General features: G+C 28.3%; 1 protein-coding gene and 1 long non-coding RNA gene across 6 annotated transcripts in view; one reads left to right on the top strand and one right to left on the bottom strand.

Moving 5' to 3' along the window:
* Window positions 1-20,341, top strand: part of LOC118190793 (sucrase-isomaltase, intestinal-like) — a 178,086-nt gene that overhangs the window by 147,678 nt on the left and 10,067 nt on the right. For all 5 annotated transcript variants that reach the window (XM_085816124.1, XM_085816125.1, XM_085816127.1 and 2 more), the window contains 6 exons: window positions 4,181-4,309; window positions 6,881-7,029; window positions 10,270-10,354; window positions 10,438-10,494; window positions 14,389-14,528; window positions 16,794-16,882. In XM_085816124.1, the coding sequence (XP_085672250.1) occupies window positions 4,181-4,309; window positions 6,881-7,029; window positions 10,270-10,354; window positions 10,438-10,494; window positions 14,389-14,528; window positions 16,794-16,882 (649 nt within the window). The remainder of the gene's footprint in view (window positions 1-4,180; window positions 4,310-6,880; window positions 7,030-10,269; window positions 10,355-10,437; window positions 10,495-14,388; window positions 14,529-16,793; window positions 16,883-20,341) is intronic.
* On the bottom strand, window positions 12,971-15,719 carry LOC118190795 (uncharacterized). The gene is made up of 2 exons (XR_015040897.1): window positions 15,494-15,719; window positions 12,971-13,248 (listed from the first exon to the last, which is right to left on the bottom strand). It is a non-coding gene; the product is annotated as an uncharacterized LOC118190795 (long non-coding RNA).

Genomic DNA, 20,341 nt, shown 5'->3' with positions numbered 1-20,341 from the left:
TTGATTCTTTATTATTTAATTTTTTTTTAAATATAATAGAGACCGATAATATTTTTTGGCAACAATTTGGAAAGTGATACATCATTTATAGTGATTCAACACAAAATCCTATTTAAGACTAACATCTCTTTCAGGCTAATAATTTAGAGCAGTAGATGGTTATGTTATGCATAGCTCAGCATATTTGTATTATTTTTCCTACTGGGTAACTTCAAGAAGCTGTTGGTTATGCATTTAATTGAATTACATAGTTCATATCACTAAGAACTGTAATATATATACTGATTGCATTCTCAAACTAGCTACTAAAATAGACATATCTAAATCATATTTTATAGAAATAACTTTTAATTAGAATGAATTTACAGAATTTATTAGCTCAAAAAATACCATTAGTCTCGAAATGGAACTTTGCATTGGTTCACTATAAATGATGCATCACTTTTCAAATTGTTGCCACCAAATATTATCACCCTGTATTATTTTTAAGGAAGTTAAGTAATAAAGAATCTACATGTATATATGTAAGTATGTTCCTTCCAGTGTGAAAAAATGATGGTATTTAGAGCCATCCAATTTTGAATACTGCTGTTTGTACTTTAATGAATTTTTGATTAAGAAACTCAATGATCTGAAAGTGAGCAGTGGCAACAGTATTAAAGATAAGACATTTGTATCTCAAGCATGCAGGACTGTTGCCATTCAGAAACATATAAGGTATTTATCTTTGGTTTTAGTTAACAAACTCGGCTCTATGAAAGCAATGTGTTCCCATGACCTCATGTAAAATATATTTATCTTCCACAATCCAGCATATTGTGATTCAGTAAAGCCTAGCATACTTTCAAATTTAATCTGGAAGGTTGTGGAGTAATAAACTAAGCAGTTTAAAGCAATAAACATAGCTCTTAATATATTTTTCTCCTTTTTAAAATGCTTGATTTAAATAAATATATGATGAAACCATGAGATCTCTAAATTAGAATTATTCAGTATTTTTATGAAATTACACTAGCTAGACTGATTAAAATTATTGTATACTTTTTATAACTGCTTTAAGTGGTTGGGTTCTCAAAAGGCTAATTTGAAAAGAAATAACATAACAAATACAAAAATATATATGGCAACCTCTAACACTCTATCAGGAATTCTAAAGATATGCTGTTTTTAAATATTTTGTAATTTTGCTGTTGAATTGAATTTTATGTGGCATATAGGTGCAAACAACATGATGTTAGTAAATAGAGTTAACATATAAAAAGCTTATAATAAAAAGATAAAAATGATTTTTGTTAGTCATCTTACTAAGAAAACTGAATATTGTTATGATGAATTGAGAAAAGACTGAAAAAAATTATAAAATTGTTATATCAGCACTTAACACTGCATTGGGAATTCTAAACATATGCTGCTGTGCAGCATTTAAAAATGATTTTATTGTTGAAGTGTATGTGAACATAAATGCAAACAAAACAATGCTTAAAAATAAAGGAGGGAAAAAAAAAAAAAAAAAAAAAAACTAGTAGATTGTGAGCTCAGCGAGTGCATAAAAACCTTAACAAACCATTCTGGGTGACAGTTAAAATCTGAGAACCTTTCAGAGTTTATTTATGTACTAGCGGAAAGTCCACCAGATGAGTGGGCTACAACCAAAGCAAAATTTATAAGTTCTGTGTACACATGAAAAGAAAATATGTAAAAACATTTCAATATGAATGAAATCAGTTCATTCTTTCCAAGCAACAACAAATTCATGAATAATTCTTGTTGTTGCCAAACCAGGAAACAAAAACTTTTGACACTTCAGGTTAATACATATACGTATCCAATTTTGCCATCATGTATGTCATGATTTAAATTTAATCTAACAACTTTTTCTCAATATCAATAAAAGAATTAAGGTGGCAATAACATATCATGTCAGTTATCTTAACCTGAAACAAAAAAGTTGCCAACAGCAGCTGTTTATGTAAAATGCTGACATCAATGGAACATTTTTTACTATAATAACGTCACATGCAACTTCAATTACCTGCTTACTTCAAGGTCAGAATATGGCCTTATATAATAATAATATATTTAATGTTTGGCAATGCTATTTTTATTTCATATTTTATAAAACTTACACATTTTTATTTAACAGTGGCAACAGTTTTTGAAATACAGCAGATTTGTATCTCAGCTTGTGAGACTTGCCATTAAGAAAAATGAGTGCAGAAATTAACATTTTCAGTATGTTTAATTAGTATCTTGGCTGATTAAATTCATATGAAGATAAAATGGTTGAAATGGTATCCTACGAATTTTTGGAATTCAGAAAAATACATTTAATGTTTAGCAATGCTATTTTTATTTCATATTTTGTAAAACTTACAAATTTTTTATTAATAAAGTCTGCAAATTGAGTTAAGCAGAAGCTGACAGATGTACAAAATTTTAATAGTATAGATATTTCTTTTATTTAGGTGAATTCAGAGATTACTGATCAGTCTTTGTATCTTCCATTGCAAAATAACTCACTAACATTTTCGCCGCTTTTTGTTTTGTTTGTTTAATTCTGTATAAATCATGCACCTTTAGTTTTGCCATTTATTTTTGTTATGCATGTCTTTTCTAACTCTTCTATACCACTGATTAAAACTAAAATATTTTTGTTCATCTTTTGCTCTCTTATTAAATCACTATATCTTCTGGTTTTTAATTTGTAGCCATTACTAAGGAAGTTTTTTCCCCGTAATAGATCAAATTTATTCAGTTAAGGAAACTTAAATTATGCAAATTTCTTTCCTGAGCCTTAGTGATATTCAGCATGATTTTTCATATTAAGTTTTACTTGATACAAATTGTTTTAGTCTATGATAGATATTTGTTGAACTTTTTATGAAGATTTAAAGCAATATTTAAATGTTTAATATTTGTATTTAATGTTGTTTCACATTAATATTTGCTACATTACTGAGTTTATCTACATTGTCAATCCATAACATGCGCATTAATTATTAATTTTGTTGTCATGGTATTTAAAAGTATTTTGATAAATGAAAGCTTATATTCCTACTCTGAATTTTCTTTTATAAAAATGTAAGAAAATTACAAAATGAAATTGGTCAAAGATGTAAAATTTAGAGTAGCTGATTGAATATTAACTCTTTTGGCAATGCTGCTGGCATTTGCCAACTTTGTATGTAGAAGTCTGTTTAGTTGGTAGTAGCGATTGCTTAACTATTTACTATCTCAGATCTCATCTGGCAGCTTGCACATATGTGTTTTCCTATTCAACCGTTTGAGACTAGTAGGACTTGAGACCACTTGAGTGGCAATTGTTCTAGTTTCTACAACTGAAGTAGGAATTTGTTAATTTGTTGCAAAGGCATTCTAACACCTATAAACAATATTTTAATATTTTGTGAATTTTTTTTTGGAGGGGGAGGGTGTTTCAAAATATTTTTTACATCAGAAACATGTTATTAATAATTTACTAACCTGAATAATGAATCATAAAGTGACTTTAATTTGGAGCTCTTTTGAAAGGGTGCCACTCTGCAATGTGAAAAATCTCCTGGAAACTCTTGGTTTTTCATATTTCGGTATATATTTATCATGAAAATTACTTATCCAGAAAATGAATATTTTATAGAATAGCAACCTCTTATAAATGTAATGAGAATGTTGGATATTAATTAAACTAAAATCATATAACTTAGATGGCAAGTGTAAGATTTTTTTTTTGGGGGGGGAGGGAAGGTTGATGTAAACAGCTAACACTAATTCATTTTTTCACAAATAATCAGGTATGGTAGATATCTGATTGAAGTATAACTACTATAACTAGTATTAAGTATAACTACTTGAAATACTCCGAGAAAAATATGCGTTCTTGAGATGGAGGAAGAAAACTGCTAATAAAAGATGTTGATTAAGCACATATTGTTGAGATTGAAGATAAATTTAAAAAAAAAATTAAGCATCTAATAAAAATAAATGATGTAACTCACCAAAGGCAATGGAACAGTATCAGTTAATGCTCAACATTTTTCTAATTTTGCTTGTATGTATTCTAATCTTTTTCAGTGAGTCATTTGCTGTACAAATCAAGTATTTTTTTTTTTTACTTATAATTGAATATATTCCTTGAATCTATAAAATAATGAATTGTGCTTTTTTTTTTTTTTTTGTTTAGTCTGGAGCTAGCATGTGTGGTGATGTAAACATAGATTTGAATGAAGAACAAGAAGAATTGTGCCTCAGGTGGCTTCAGTTGGGTATATTTTATCCGCTTTTCCAGTTACATGGTACAGGTGCTGAATACGTAAGAATGATAGTTATTAAACTGTACTCAGTTCTAACACATCTATAAACATCTTTTCATATTTTATATCAAGAGATGGTGATACTAGATATTTTGTTATTTTTTTCTGCTTTAAAATTTAATTCATATAGTTCTATCAAGTATGTCAGAAAGTTCAGTGAGATTTTATAAACAGACAATGCAATGGAAATAATATTGCATTCATGACCCCACTTCTGGGGGAAAAAACTGCATTAAAATAGTTCTTCAAATATGATCATCGGAAGCTCTTTTCACGACAATATGTAGGTTCATATTTTCTTCTTCATTTTTCTCAGTACGTTAGTGAAATTATATATTAATCGTTTTATATTTAGTAAGTTTGTTAGTGCTTAAGTTTTTGGCAATATATATATATTGTGCCTAGAAGAATCCTTACCCACCCTTTTTCCCCACAACTTTTGATCATACACATATACTTCCAATTACAAAACCTGCTAACTCCCATTTTTCATCACATCATATGGTCTCCCGGTATATTGCCAAATCTTCGGTGCGCAATGAACTGGAATTTGATCTGTCAGCACTATCCTCATCTTCAGGGCAGAAAGAAATGTTTAATAAAGTAAACAAATAAATATTAAACTTTTTTTTGTAAATTTTGATACCCTTTAGATCATAATTGCTCTTTATTTTATAAATTATGGTTTCATATTTTTAATTTTAAAATTTCTGCATGCCATCTTACTAGATTTAAATTGATGATCTATAATCGAGAAAAACCTCTAATCCGGAATTGCGGAAGTTCCGATGAGTCTGGATTAAAGACTTTGTACTGTATATGCTTTATTTAAAATATTTCTGGTATTAGAAGTATATGTCTATGACCTACAATTTTGAAAATAAATGGTTGGTTATGGACTTTTGTTGATGACCTTTAGAGATGACAAATTTTAGAATATTTCTACTGAGCACAGAAGACTGAATTTCATTACATTCTTTCCCTTAAACCTGGGTATACTAAATGTGATGCACAGATATGGACTGCTTTAAAGGATGATGTGAATTGAAAATTAGCTCTTATGAGATCATGATTCCTTTATTGTGAGCAAAAAGAATTATTATTATTATTATTATTATTATTTTTTTTTTTTTGCATGGATACCAAAACAGATTTAATCTCTAACATATTTAGTAAATAATAATTAGATGAGAGTTTTATCACTTTAACCATTATTATAATAAATTTATTATAATAAATTTATTACTATAATTATATGTGAACTTAAATTTGTCACTCTCTATTAAATCTTGCAACCACTTTTGTACTGTTTATATATATATATATATATGGATTATATATATATATATATATATATATGGATTGTTATATTTCATCATTATTTTTTTTCCTAGGATATTTTTTAAAGTAACTTTTAAAAAAAAAGTTATATACATAAACTTACAATATATTGTAGTGTGTATATATGTATATGTATATATACACTACAATATGTAATCACAAATTGGCCAGTACTTGCATACTGGGCAGTTTGTGATACATATTTTATAGTTCTGAAAAAGTTTTAAATTTGATAATTATTTCTACCTGACTTAATTATGTACTTATCCTAGGTCAGAGCACAAAATATTCACTTTTTATTCAAAATTTCCAATTTTTAGTACTTTTGGCATAAATGGGTTAAATGTAAAATTGTTTTATATTTTGAAAATATAGATATTTTCTATTCAGTATCAAAATGACATTTGGCAATTTTACTAGCAGCCAAAGTACCAGGAAAGAAAAATGCTGCTGCTTTAATGTGCCATTGGGGGAGGGAAGACACTTCTAAACAATTTTAGAAAGGAGGTTTAATTACTTCTGAAGATTCAAATTGCTATTTTTTAAAAAAAGTTGTAATTTATTTTTTAGGTGGCATAAATCAATAACAGCAGCTTATCACAAACAGGGACATAAATTTTGAAGCAATGAACTTGCCAATCCAAAAGCATTTCTTTTCCTGGCAGTTTTTTACATTTCATCTCCATATAATTTTTATAATGTTATATAAATTCATTTCTTGCCTGTCTTTTCAAATTTGGGTAGAGGGTAAAGTACACCTTTTTGGAAAAATGCAATACTTCGTTTTTTTGTAATTTATAGTAAGTGAAAACAATCATGATTTAAAGGGGAGGGCAGAGAAAAGTCTTACAATTCTTATTACTTGATTTTGATTATGATTTGAGCTTTGTTATATCATTTGATTATAAAGCCTACCAAAACTTGGTAATTAATCACTGGTTGCCAGTAAAACTGACAAATACCATTAAAAGTATATTTCACTCCTTTATTTTTGTGTGTGTTGTACTTGCTTTCTATTCAAATTAAAGTACAATTTTGTATATATTTAAGATTTATTTATTATTATTATTATTATTATTATTATTATTTGCATTTTTTGGTGATAGATGGGATAAACAAATAAAAATCCTTCTTTGAAGTAAAGAAAGAGCTTTTGGATTTAATAGGCTTAAATTTTAACATTTTCATTCACATGTTTCTGCTATTTTATATGTTGTTTCTATTTCTAGCTTTATACTGTTGGTTTGAATAAGAAAGAATTTTCACATGCATTACAAAATACTCTTTCGAGAAGGTACGAATTAATGCCATATCTTTATACGTTGCTCTATCTAGCCCATACTAAAGGATCCACTGTCATGCGGCCTCTCTTTCATGAGTAAGACTAATTTATATAATTTGATATTAAATATATGCTATCTATGTAGAGTGTCTCAATGGCAGAGTTACAAGTTTGTAGGAGGAATAGATTGCACCAAGTGATTCAGAATTATATAAGAGTGCAGGGTCAAAACCACTTTCTGGGTGTGATAGATGATGCTAGTCTAAGCATTTTTGCTTAGTTTCATTGTCACACATAGATGCAGATGTACATGGGATTATTACAAGTGTATTACAAAAGAGGAATTAAGCAATACACATCTGGGAATTGGAACCACTTAGATGTTACATTTGGGCAACAGTGGATCAGGCATGATGGTCAAACACCAGACCCATTGTGCCTTGATTATTTCTTCTGTGAATATATAAAAAGACTGGTGTATTACACTTTTTGATAGTACCAAGGAATTGGTTGGAATGGCTTCAGGGAAATTCATATATTCTCTGAATCTTTCAAAATTTCATATGCCAAAGATGTTAGGCCAGCATTGCAATTCATAGAGGAAACTTCAACCACTTTCTTTGACTTACTTTTGTGAATGTACATTTGTTATTAAAATGCATATTCACTTACATGGTGTCCTTCCATTTCTGGTATTTTCTGCATACACAGTTGCAACAACTTGTCAATTCCAATCCTATAGTGCTATGTGATTTGGGGTCATCTGGATACATCCTACTCTTCCTATATATTTGTAACCTTGGCACTAACTTATCCTTTATATTTTGAAATATAATATAATGTATTGTGATATTTGATACATGGTATAGATGTAAAAAAAAAAAAATAATGTTTTTGATTGTAAAATATAAAAATTTCATTTCAGCTCAAATTATTGGGCTTTATATTTGCTATAAATACATACATAAAATGTTTTTAAAATTTTTTAGGCTAACTTTTTTGAGAGCATTATTGTGTTCTTTCATATGATGTCTGCAAAAACAATAACGTGTCACTGGAAATTTTTGAAAAATATTAAACTTTCATCTCATATACATGATTTATATTATGAGATTAAATAATCATAATTTTTGAAGTTATATTAATTTATATTCTTAGCTTCAGATATCAGAAATAAATGAAATGCTAATAAAAAGTCTACATAGTATTATTTAAAAAAATTCATTTCTCTTCTTCTAATTTTGATGTCTGTAAACCTACTTATAATATAATTCCAACAAAGAGTTTTAAGAATATGCTTTTTTTATTTATAGTATTCCTAGTGCCTTAAACATTTGTTCTGAAAGAGTAATATGCAAACAAATTTTTACCAGTTTCAGTAATAATATTCTGTTTAAAAATGCTTGTTAGTAATCTTTAAAAAAAAAATAATAATAATGATTCCAACATTAGGAAATATGGATATAATTTTGTTTTCAACACTTTCCATTATTGCAATGATTTAGCAATGCCATTTATTGGATCTACAAAATTTCTTATTTATTTATGAATAAAATAAATTTGAATTCATCCACTTTATTAAATAATATGATGGTGGCTTTTATTTGAACAAATGACATTTCAATTTCTTTCATGGATTCTTGTATGTGTTATTAACATATGTATTATTGTTAACATATGTGATCTTGTATGTGTTATTGTTAACATGTTCAAGAATGTTCTTAGTTAACAGACGAATTCTACATGAATACATTCTTTGTAACACATACTTAGTTAAGAACATTCTTGTTACTTAATGTTAACATTTAGCTTCTATTTCACCAATTCTTGCATAACATCATATGTTTTGTATCATATGTTGCATAACATCATATGTAAGTTATTATAGCTAAATGTTACTTTGTCATATGGTTTTCTAATATATTCCATGGATGAGTAGAATTAAAAAAGTGATTTCCGTATAACTTTCTGTTGTTGCATTGCCAATCAATGAATGATCCTGCATTAGGAAAATGTTCTGCAGAAAGGCTGTGTTATTTATAATAGTATTTTGAAGCTCTTTATATAACTAGAGATATTTTTCACATTGTTATAGCTTTGCTATCAGCAGTTTTAAATGTTAATGTTTCATTCTGATTAAAAATATTCCATATTTATATGTTCTAATTTTTTTCTATATGAGACATAATCAGTATTAAAGTAGAAATAGTTAATTTCTTTACCTGTTAAACCATAATAAGCTTTAATAGTTAATTGATTTATATATGTGTCTTTAGATAAAGAATCTACTATTGTTTCATGCTTTGTTCATACGTATGTAGGTCACATTTTCAGTATTTAGTAGTCGGCACATGCCTGTGTGTCCTAGAACAAATGTGGTCTTGAACTGAACATATTTGATCTTTTTAACTAGCAGCAGAATTTAATCAATACTCTCAACATACTGCAAGTTTTAAGCAATAAGTGATTATCACTTTCCTTCTTTCTTTTCTGAGTTCTCTAGTAAGAAAAGTGTTAGCAGATGTAAAAAGCTCATCTGTATGCATAAAATATTCTCAACCCTTTAAATGATCAAGTTATCAACATACAAATTATTCATAAGTAATGAAAAAAGTGGAAGTAAGGCCCTCATTTGTACATGAACATTGAATATATAATTACAAACTTGCCACAATATATTATTCTAATCTTAAAACAAAAAATAATATAGTTTCGGCAAAATATGCATCTGTTCTGATATTTTCTTTCACTTTTGTCAGTAAATGATTAACCGTTTGACTGCTACGCAGTGCAAAAGCGCTGTGTTCATTTGTCTCGAAAACCACGACGCAGCACTCTTGCGTTGTAAGTTTCAGTGTGTCTGTGTTGCTCCGTGGGTGTGAATGTACATAGTCTGACCTCACACATACTTTGTAACACGAGTGCATTCTAAAATAACTAACTGCGTCGCGGTTTTCGAGACAAATGAATGCAGCGCTTTTGTGCCACGTAGCAGTCAAATGGTTAAAAACTTTTCTCTTAAAGTTGCAGGTTTTAGTTATAATTTATATAAACAGTTTAAGTTAAAATAATAATAAATAATAATTAAATATGGGGATAAAATTTTGAATACTTTAAGACTATTTTACTCTTTTGTTGAATAAATTAATAAAAAATATCTCTCTGATACTAAATGTTTCTTAATCAAACTTGGCTAAAAGCAATATTTTCATGGCACTGACATTTTGCCTGCATTCCCATGCAGCTTTAAAGTTTTATGGCTCAAAATTACTTGAAAATGCGCTAGCATCAAATTAATTTTTGTTTTTAAAATACTGATTTTATTTTTAATTTTAGATTTCCTCATGACAATGAGACTTATGCTATAAATACCCAATTTATGTGGGGATCATCACTTCTTATTTCACCCGTCCTGGAAAAGGTATTAAGTTTTGCATCTAAAATTTATATAAAAATGCATCTCTTGTAAACTGTGATAACTACATTGTTTTCTATATTATATAGGGAGTGGAAGAATTGAATTTTTATTTGCCAAAAGGTATATGGTATGACTTCTATCGGGTAAGTTTTATTAATCACAGAGTCTAATTGAAAATTTTCAAAATACATCTTTATATGTTGCTTATTTAAGTCTTTAAAAAGTGTTGAAATATATAATTAGGCTTGTAAACCGAAGACAGAATTTAACTCTCTTTATGTTTAAGTTAGTAAATAGCATTAATTCTTCCCTCCATCTTATTTGATTTTATGTAACTTTGATTCTTTAAATTAATACAGAGGGGAAAAAAGTACGAACAGCTTGGGATTAAAGATTGTATGAATTTTAGAGTTTTGCTGAGTTCAAATGATAAAAGAAAACCTGGTGGATTTCATTCCCCTCCCCCCTGGGGGAAAAAGAAGCAGAATAAATAAAAACAAATACAAAAATATTAAAAGTTTTAGTTTCTGCCTGACATTTCTAAAAAGCAAAACAAGAATCATGTAAAAAGAAGATGAATATAAAAAACATAAAAAAAGACAAAAATTAATTTTTTTACATTTTTCAAACATTGATTTTCTAATTGTTTGTTTTCAAATTTTAGGATGTTCTAGTCTGGATATTTTTTATAAAATATGATTACTTTTTGATCAAGTGCATAATTCTACTATTCTAAAAATTTCAAATATTTCTTCTTCTAAATCCAAACATTTATGAAATGCTATTTATTTACTATTCTGTACATTATCATGATCAAAATCTTCTTGCATTGGATTTTTAAGATGATAATTTGATTGACCAATGATTTCTTGATGATTGTTGACATCATTATTCTTTTGATAGTGATCTAAATTTGTTATCTAGTGCACCTTTTCTTGAAACATTCTATTTATTTTTCATCATTTCTTTATTGCATTAATAAGCTGTTTCTTCAGCTTTTATATAATTATCACTTAATCCGGAAAATACACCATTATCTAGCATGATCATACACATGGCTTTGAAGAGGCCACTACTATTTTCTGGAAATTTTTAAGCTGTCCTGTCATTTTGATGAAAATGACTACTTTGCCCCATTTTATTAAGTTATATATTTGCTTTTGTTAGGCAATCATAAATTATTATTCATAGCCTCCAAATATATGTCATCATGATTGCCCGATTAAATATCAAATTGGATTGTTCAAGTTATTTGATTAGTATGGTATCTGTAGTATTCAATGAGTTTGAATGAAACATTGTGAAGTAGGTTGACTGCAGGGATCAAGGTAAATATTCTTGTATTGATAAGATAGGTGCAGAATTTTTCAGAAAGGTATGAAAGTATTGATGTTGAAATATTGCACGTACATTTTCTATTAAAAATAGTACGCGACTAAAGCAAAAATCTAGGCTAAGTAATGAGACAGTAAAAACTATGTCAAATTATGATCCAAATTGTGATATATAATGTGAAAAAAAACTTACGATAAGGTATAGAATGGCCAAAAGGATGTGTATGATAACTTACTCATAGAAATATCAGTGTACAATCATAGTAAAATTAATTCATTTCTAATAAGTGCATCTATTCTTAGTGGGTTCTCTCACTGACGAATATGACAAGTTCAACATGTATATATCATAAAATATTTTCCCGTCATCTTTCTCACCATGATTAACTCTCATCCCATCTGTCTCATCCTAGTGAACTGTTTTTCGCTTCTTGAAATATAGCCAGCCTATCACACTCTGTTTTAATAAAAAAACTAAATATCACCATAAGTTGTGCCACCTTTTTATCAAAGTGGGCTTGGAAACAAAAATTTTGAATTCAGTCTTATAATCTTATTAACTATGAATTTCACTGGTTACATTTGAGAAAGTGTGTGTATTTTCAGCTGTCGATGGATTTTAGGTCAAAAGAGTTTGGGTCTTTTGCAGTACTAAAATGAAAGGTTGAGGGAACTTCTGTCTCTCACATGACACATTTCTTATTTTGGTTTTTATTGCTGATGCTTAATTAAATTTTATTGCTGATGGTTAATCTGATAAGTGACAGGATTATTAAGAGATTTTCAAAAACTAAGTGTGAATATTTTGAGGTTCCCATTTCAAAATTGCTGCATGTCCCCTTGCTTTCTATTTAAGAAGCTACTGCAGTAAATATCAGACTTTTACTTTAAAAAAATTGACTTTTTAGTTTAATTCTTATAATTTGTGAAAATAAACTTTCTTAATAAATTTGTGAAGCTAGATGCAGTAAATATACATGGTTCACTCTTAGCAAATAAGGTTATTTTTTTTTTAAATTTTAATTCTGTTTAATTTTAAATGCTCATCATATGCATATGGTAACATCATTAACAGTATTCTTCAGTTTTTGCATTGGTTGTGAACATATGCTTCCACTCACAAAGTTGTTTTAAATGATGCAAAAATCAATTTCATAAAAATTAGGAAATCTAATTTTTTGTATTTCTTCAATTCCTATGGAATTTTAAGAAAATTTTATATTCCTAAATTCTAAATGAAATAAGAAAATGTTCACCCCCCAAATGCCATAGTTATAGTTCTCTGTGATTTGTATCATATTCTTTAATTTATAATTTTGTTATAAGTGGTACATTGATACAATTTTCACACAAGTAGTTTATAACTTTTGAAATGCCAAAATTACATTATTAATAGTCTTTTAAAAGTTTTATTGCTTTAGAATTATCGTAAAATTCCCTTCTGCCGAGAGTCCTCCTGTGTCTCCATCCACTTCTGGGTTTCTGGATGGTATTACACCTTACTTGAGGCTTCTGATCCAAGATAAATACAAATTCCAAACAGCATTTTCAGCCTTGGGTAACCTAAAAATATACACATATGCATCTGTATGAATCAGTATATCATATATATGTACTTTTAAACTTCAGAAGACAAGATTTATTTCTTGGCCATGAAACAGTCTTCTAGAAATGGAAACATCTTAAAATCATACACACACACACACACACAAAAAAAAAAAAAAAAAAAAAAAAAAAAACCCACTAAACAAGAAATATTTAAAATTTTTAATTGATGTAGATAATATTCTGAGTTATCTATGCATCAATACTGAAGCGATTCAGAGAATAAGATATCCTTTTTGGAAATATATATATATATATATATATATTAATAATATTCTCAGCAGTCTGCACAGAAATGCTCATCGCTTTATTAACATTAGAAACACTTCACTCATATTTTACTTTTAGGTATCCGTAGACGCAAACATTTCACTCTTTAGTTTGTGCATCACCCTGAACCTATGATTTCCGGCTTTAAATGAAATATTTATGTTAGTTTTTTCCATACAGAAGTCATTCTTTTTGTATATTATTTTTGTAATGAGTATAAAATTTTCTTTAAATATATATGTAAGGAAAAAGGGAGTGTTCTAAAAGTTCAATTTCATAACTTTTACAAAGAATTTTTTTTTTTTTAAATTTAAAAATGCCATAATATGAAAGTTAACATTTAAAAATTTTTGTAATTAATAATATATGTCTATAATTAATGGTTGCAAAAATAAAGGTCTGGTAAACTTTTGTGGACACAAATACATATTATGAATTTTGTATCTTCAAAAATTCCTAGTAGTGCTTCAGAAAACTTGTAATCAATCTAATGTTAACACATTTAGTCACTATATAAAAACCAAACTATCCATCAATTTGAATGGCAAAATTAAAAAAGATTTCTTTAAATTACAGTCACTTTTTATAAAATTATTAGCTTAAAAGGTTAACATATTTGCTCACATACATGAGAAGTATGGAGTGAAAAATATGTTATTTCATTCAAGAGAAATGTAAGCATCAGTTATAAATATGCCTTTTTGAGAAATGTCTTTTACCAATTTATATTGTATTTGATGAGATTAATATGATATAATATTGATGTTTAAAAATTGAAAATCTGTTTTTAAAGAATAAAAATTTAAATGAAATAAATTATGTTTTCAGGGAGGAGTACTGTACAGTGCGGGTGAATGGTTTTTGGAGAGAGAAGGGTTATTTAAAGACAGTAAACAACCTGTAGCATTACATATTAAAGCTGGTCATATTATAACAGTACAAAATCCAGCAGAGACTACTGCCAAGAGGTATTTTATGTTTCTAGTAGAATTTTAAGATTAATAATCATTTCTTTTTAACCTATTCAATCAATCAATTTTTGTAACTACAAAAATACAACTGAATATCTCACCATAAATCTGAATTATAATTAATATAAAATTAGTATTAATTTTAAATTCTACATTTTATTATTCAAGTTTTCTAATCAGAAACTTTGATTCACAAAAGTTGAATGATCAAACACTTTGCTAGTTGCTGTTGACATTATATTACCTCTGTATATCTACAGATGCTCAACTTCCATCACATACTGTTTGCAGTGCACAGTTAGAACAGATAGCTTCTGCTTCATTTCTTGGCAATAAAATTAACACAAGATGAACAAGCATTGCCACAAGAATTTTCCATGGAGAGAGGGTTACCAAAAACTGTCAATGCTTCCTCTAATTGGTCTGAAAATAATGTTGAAATAAAAGAAAGAGAAGCCATCTCTATCCTTCCTTAGTTAGAAAAATAATTTTCTATAAGCCTGCATCATGATTTCCATTTTCCATAAAATTTCCAGGGGTACTGATTTTCAGTTTTCTTCCCTTACTTCCCAGAGTCCATCAATCATCGTGGGTTTGCACTTAGAAAGTTATGTGTTGTGTTTATGTCATTACGGCAAAGCCTAGGTTAAGGGGGGGAGGACTTTCTAGCAGAAACTGGCTCATAAACATGGGGAAAACCATGAAAACACCCATGCAGTGAGCCCGTTCTTGGGATTCAAACCTTGGACCGATTACCAGTGTTCAGTGAACTTACCAATCGGCCGCTGGTGGGCACCTTGTACTTAGAAAGAGCTCTTTCAAGGCAAAATAGATAAAAACATAAGGAGATTTTGCAGGCATACTTTGAAAAGGTATATATGCAATATCTGTATATAATTTTTTATTTCTAATGTCATGTTACAGGATAACTGAGCATCAAATAAAATGCAAAATGACAATACCTGAAAACCTGTAACAGTCTTCATTTTTTCCCAAGGCATGCAGTGGTACATTTTGAAGTGTGATTTGTTGCTTTATCTTCAATGAAGTTTCACTCGTTGAAAGTTACTGAGATAAAGAAATTGAATTTCTTCTGAACATATTGGATGTAGAACTTCTCTTGATAACATGTTGAATTGATTCTAACTTTTTTTCCACTTTTCTTATTTTTTATTTCCCATTTAAGAGAATCCTGCAACAATGATAAATAACTTATTGAAATTTTTGTTGCTTTGATGGAACCAAATTTTTCCTTCCCCCCTTCATTTTGTATAATACACTTTTTTTGTTGCAATCATTTAAGTAAATCAATGCTTCATCAAGAGTCACAATGTATTTCCATTTATCTGCTAAATAGTTTTCATATAGAGTTCTATGAATTGTTCCGTATTGAGCCACATGCCCTAACAAAAGCTGGTGAACATTGCTTTTTAGTATTTTTAAGTATCTTGGTATATTATTTTATTTATTGTTGTTACAAATGTTTTTAAAGACTTTGTAATTGATTTACACACTGGTGAATTTTCTTTTACCAACGATTTAACTTTAGAAACATTAGAAATAGTACGTTCTTTTTTGGGGTATTCATTTGGAATCGGTGACACAGTTTTTCCCTTTTTGATTAATAATATTGCTTATTTTGCACTTAGAAATTTGAATACCATGCATTTTGAAGTATTTTTGAATTATGAAACAGGAATATTTCTCTTTGAAATGCATAAAAACATATCCTTCATTCAACAGCTCGTTTACATGTGCGACATTTTGAAAGAGAAATAAATTTAAAAGTAGCAGACTGTATTTCTCATTTTAAATAATAAGTTGTTATCAGATATTTTTATTCCAAATTATTTGCTTTTTTAGAATTCTTATCAAAATTGTTCTAAAAATGTGTAAACACCTAAAAAGTTTCAGGAAAGATAACTGCTATTCATAAATCTGCCACTAATGAAAGCTGAAGTTAACCAATGCAGAAGTGCAGTTATACTGATTAGAAAGTGCTTTGAATAAAAATTTCCTGTCAGCAAAATATTTTAGTTGACTCATGCATGATGCTGACAGTTTGAAATTGTAAGCATATGTATCTTTACCCCATTAAAAAAAAATAAAAAAAAATTATAATTTACTTTTTTAAGAGACTTGGTATGAAAAATGGAATGAAATAGCTCAGTTTATGTTACATTTTTGACCAGAAAAGGCTCTGAATTTATGAATAAAAAATCTTTTAAGAGTAACCATAATTTATTTCTTTTATTTATATAGTCGCCAAAATTCTATGAGCTTACTTGTGGCTTTGGATTCATCCAATAAAGCAAGTGGTTTACTATTCTGGGATGATGGAATCACTAAAAGTATGTATGCTTTAGGCATATAAGTGTACAAAAAATTAATAAGTACTAAAACTATGCTATTTGTGGTTACTTAAAAACATTGATTTTAAAATTTGAAATAGAGGAGAGGAAATATAACTTTTTCATGGTTACTGATTTTTTCTTTTGAAAAATTCTGGTTTCTAAATGTCCTGTTATTAAATGAATGATTTTTGTTATGCTAAAAAAGTATGCTTATTTGTTGAAAAGTATGTATATTTCAGAAATATTGAATTACCTTTTCTGTATAGTTATATATTGGAAGACTTGATTTTATAATTATCTAACTAAGTTTTTAGAAAGAATAAGCTATCTCTGTATTAACATCTAACAGGAAAATATAAATGCAATGTGCGAAGAAATGAAAACTGCAATTTTCTAAATTTTCATTGTAGGAAATACTATAAAGCAAGTTATTTTGTCTTGTACAGTTGCTTTTGTATTTGTTTGCTTTGTTTTGCTATTTTTGTTTCAGAATTCTCTCTCCTCTTTTTTTTTTTTTTTTTTTTTTAAATCTTACATAAGGTGCAAGCCAAATGTTCCCAGAATTTATTTATTAAAAATAATACATTTACATGACAATTTTACAGATTTCACTGCCTTTGAAAGAGTCTCCTTCTGTACTCGTAAATCAATTTTAGTGCAATTTTAATGCTTGGAGGCATCTATTAAAATCTAATCCTATCACTTTCTTCTGAATCTTATTTTATTTTTTAAATATCACTTACTATCTAAAATCATTCCTCCTTGAACTTCAGTTTCACATTTGAGGGCAAAAAATAATCACAAAGGCTAAGTAAAGTAGCAGAAAATGACACTCAAGTCAAAAACTGATGGATAAACAGTGATAAATGGGTCAGTGCATTGTCATTGTGCAATACCCAAGCTCTGTTTTTCTACATCTTGGGACAATTCTACCAAAACTTCTACTTCAAAACACTGCAGTATAAAATTCATTCCAGATCTTTTTTTTTTTTTTTTTTTTGTCACAAAGTTCTTGTGTATGAATTTTATGTAAAAAAATATTAGATCAACACTGTGTTTTCAGATTGAATATGCCTTTTTGTTTTGTCGTGGTAAATTTGGTTCCAGTGAGATGACTGCTATTTCATTTAAGGATTGTAACCGCATGCCTATACTTCATCTCTATGAATGATTTGAGAAACAAAATTCAGGACATTTTCACATTATTGGTTAAACTTCCATATATTCTTATTCAGTATACATACACAATTATCTCTCTCATCTTATATTATCTATATCCTATATGCACTTATTTGTATTCATGTTCATTCCTTAGGATATGACATGAATTTTGCTGTGATTCATCATATTCCCTCATTAGTTAAAACTGGTTGATAAGTTTCAGATGATAAATCAATAGCACTATTAAGATTATGTGTTAACTGGTAATTTTCATGGGGTTTTATTTCATTAATAGCCACATTTATGTAGGTGAATCCAGCTGAAGGGTGTCTAGAGCATGTATCATTGCCAATAAATGTTCTTTAATTTTACAACCATTTGAACCACATATAAATTTCAGTGAGCTTCATACCCTAATATTTTCTGCAACATTTGACAGATCTTCGATTCTGTATTTTCCCGTTTGGAACACGATTTCATTCTTTCAGTTCTTTGGTCTTTAATTCTAAAATAGCTTGACTACAACTTCCCTAAAATGCACAATGTAAAGAACACTGCTTTCTATAGCAAAAGAGCTCGTAGAACAATTCCTAGTGATACTGGAGTTTACAGGCAGCAGTGTACCTGCACACCATAATCCATTTAGGCAGCAAAAGCGCATGTTGAAGCATGGCTAGCACCTGTGCATTCCCATAGGTATATCAGATATCTCCAGGCCATGCTAAATGTTAAGCTTTAACCTCAATTTTGATACAGTTTAAGATTCAAACCCAGGCCCATTAGTATGACACTCAGCATCACAAAGCACTATATTGACTGGGCAGTGCTCCATTTAAGCAATATAACTTCTCTCTGGGAATATTTCGCTTGCATCTTATATACATCATGTGAAGCTAAGGTATTTTGTACTTAACTGTTAAACAGCATTAACCTTATATATAGAATACATGGCCATTTTGTATTTTTCATCTCCATATTTTATAGAAGTTATTATACCTCAATAAAATACATAAAATTTTGATTTTTATGAAGTCTGAATAATTTAAGAATAATTTTTACTCAACACATTAAGAGACATAAAAAAGAGACTAATATAAAAGAATGTAAATTAAAAGTTTAGACTCTATCTGAAATTTTTACTTCTGATAATGTTTTGCATACTAGATTTGCTCTGCTCTAGTTATTGATTTAGAATTTCTTTTATGTAATTTTTTCACAAAAATCTTGAAATCTTCAGCAGTTCAGATACAAAACCATGTCTACACTGTTATTTAAACATTAATGATAAGATTTGTTAATGGCTAAATGTGAGTTCTCGTATTTTAGCAGAAGTAGAGCTAATTTACAATTTATTATTTTTAATACTGTTATTTGATCGAGAAGGAAAAGATTACTATAAAAAAATTCTCGTACTTAATTAGTTTTAATGAAGAAAATACTAGTATTTTTAGAAGAATTAGTATGTAGAATTTTCTAGTATAAAACCAATTCTTGAAAACATTTTGTAAAAAAATTACATATGGCACTTGAATTACATAAGTGTGAATTGTGAATTTGTTCATATGCGATTTTTCAATATGTACATGTGATTTTTTAAATATATTTTTAATATTAAGATACTTTTTGGAGATTTACAGCAACATGTAAAAGCAGCAATTATATCACATAGTTTACAAGCATAAACATAGTTTACAAGCTAAATTTATCATAAATGCATAATATTTACATAGATATTTTCGTAATCTTTGATTTACTACTATAAAATAGATACAGATCTGTCAAAAAAAGTTAAAATTTTTCAAAATGCAAGCATGCAAACTTCTTAGTAACTGGCTGTGACAAAAATATAAACAAAGGTAAAGATAAATCATATTTGCACAAAATAGTATTTACTGTCCCAGTATTTACAACAGTATTGTAATGATTTTTGCATTCCTGTTGTTAATATTGTGGTAAGCTTAAGTATCTGCTTAAAATACCACATAGCAGTGGTCACCTTTGCCTGAAGAATTTGAGACTGGGATAAAATGTGATATTCTAAGTATTTTGATTATATTTCATTGTCTTTTGCATAATATTGCACCCTTAAATAACAGTAAATCTCCAATGAAATGCATTTAGTTTTATTACAATTTTTTCAAGATGCAATTGAGACAAATGTTGGAAGATATGAAGGACAAGCGCAATAGTTTGATATATATCATATTATTAGCAATTTTTTAAAGTAATAGTGATTTAGAATCTTGTGAATATAAATGTGATACTGCACATTATAAAAAAAATTATGACAACTTA

The sequence above is a fragment of the Stegodyphus dumicola genome, chromosome 4, assembly GCF_044657685.1.
Source record: "Stegodyphus dumicola isolate Sdum_Otavi_A_Nest chromosome 4, ASM4465768v1".
NCBI lineage: Eukaryota > Metazoa > Arthropoda > Arachnida > Araneae > Eresidae > Stegodyphus > Stegodyphus dumicola.
Note: the sequence above shows the minus strand (reverse complement) of the source record. Positions and strands in the feature narration are given on the sequence as shown.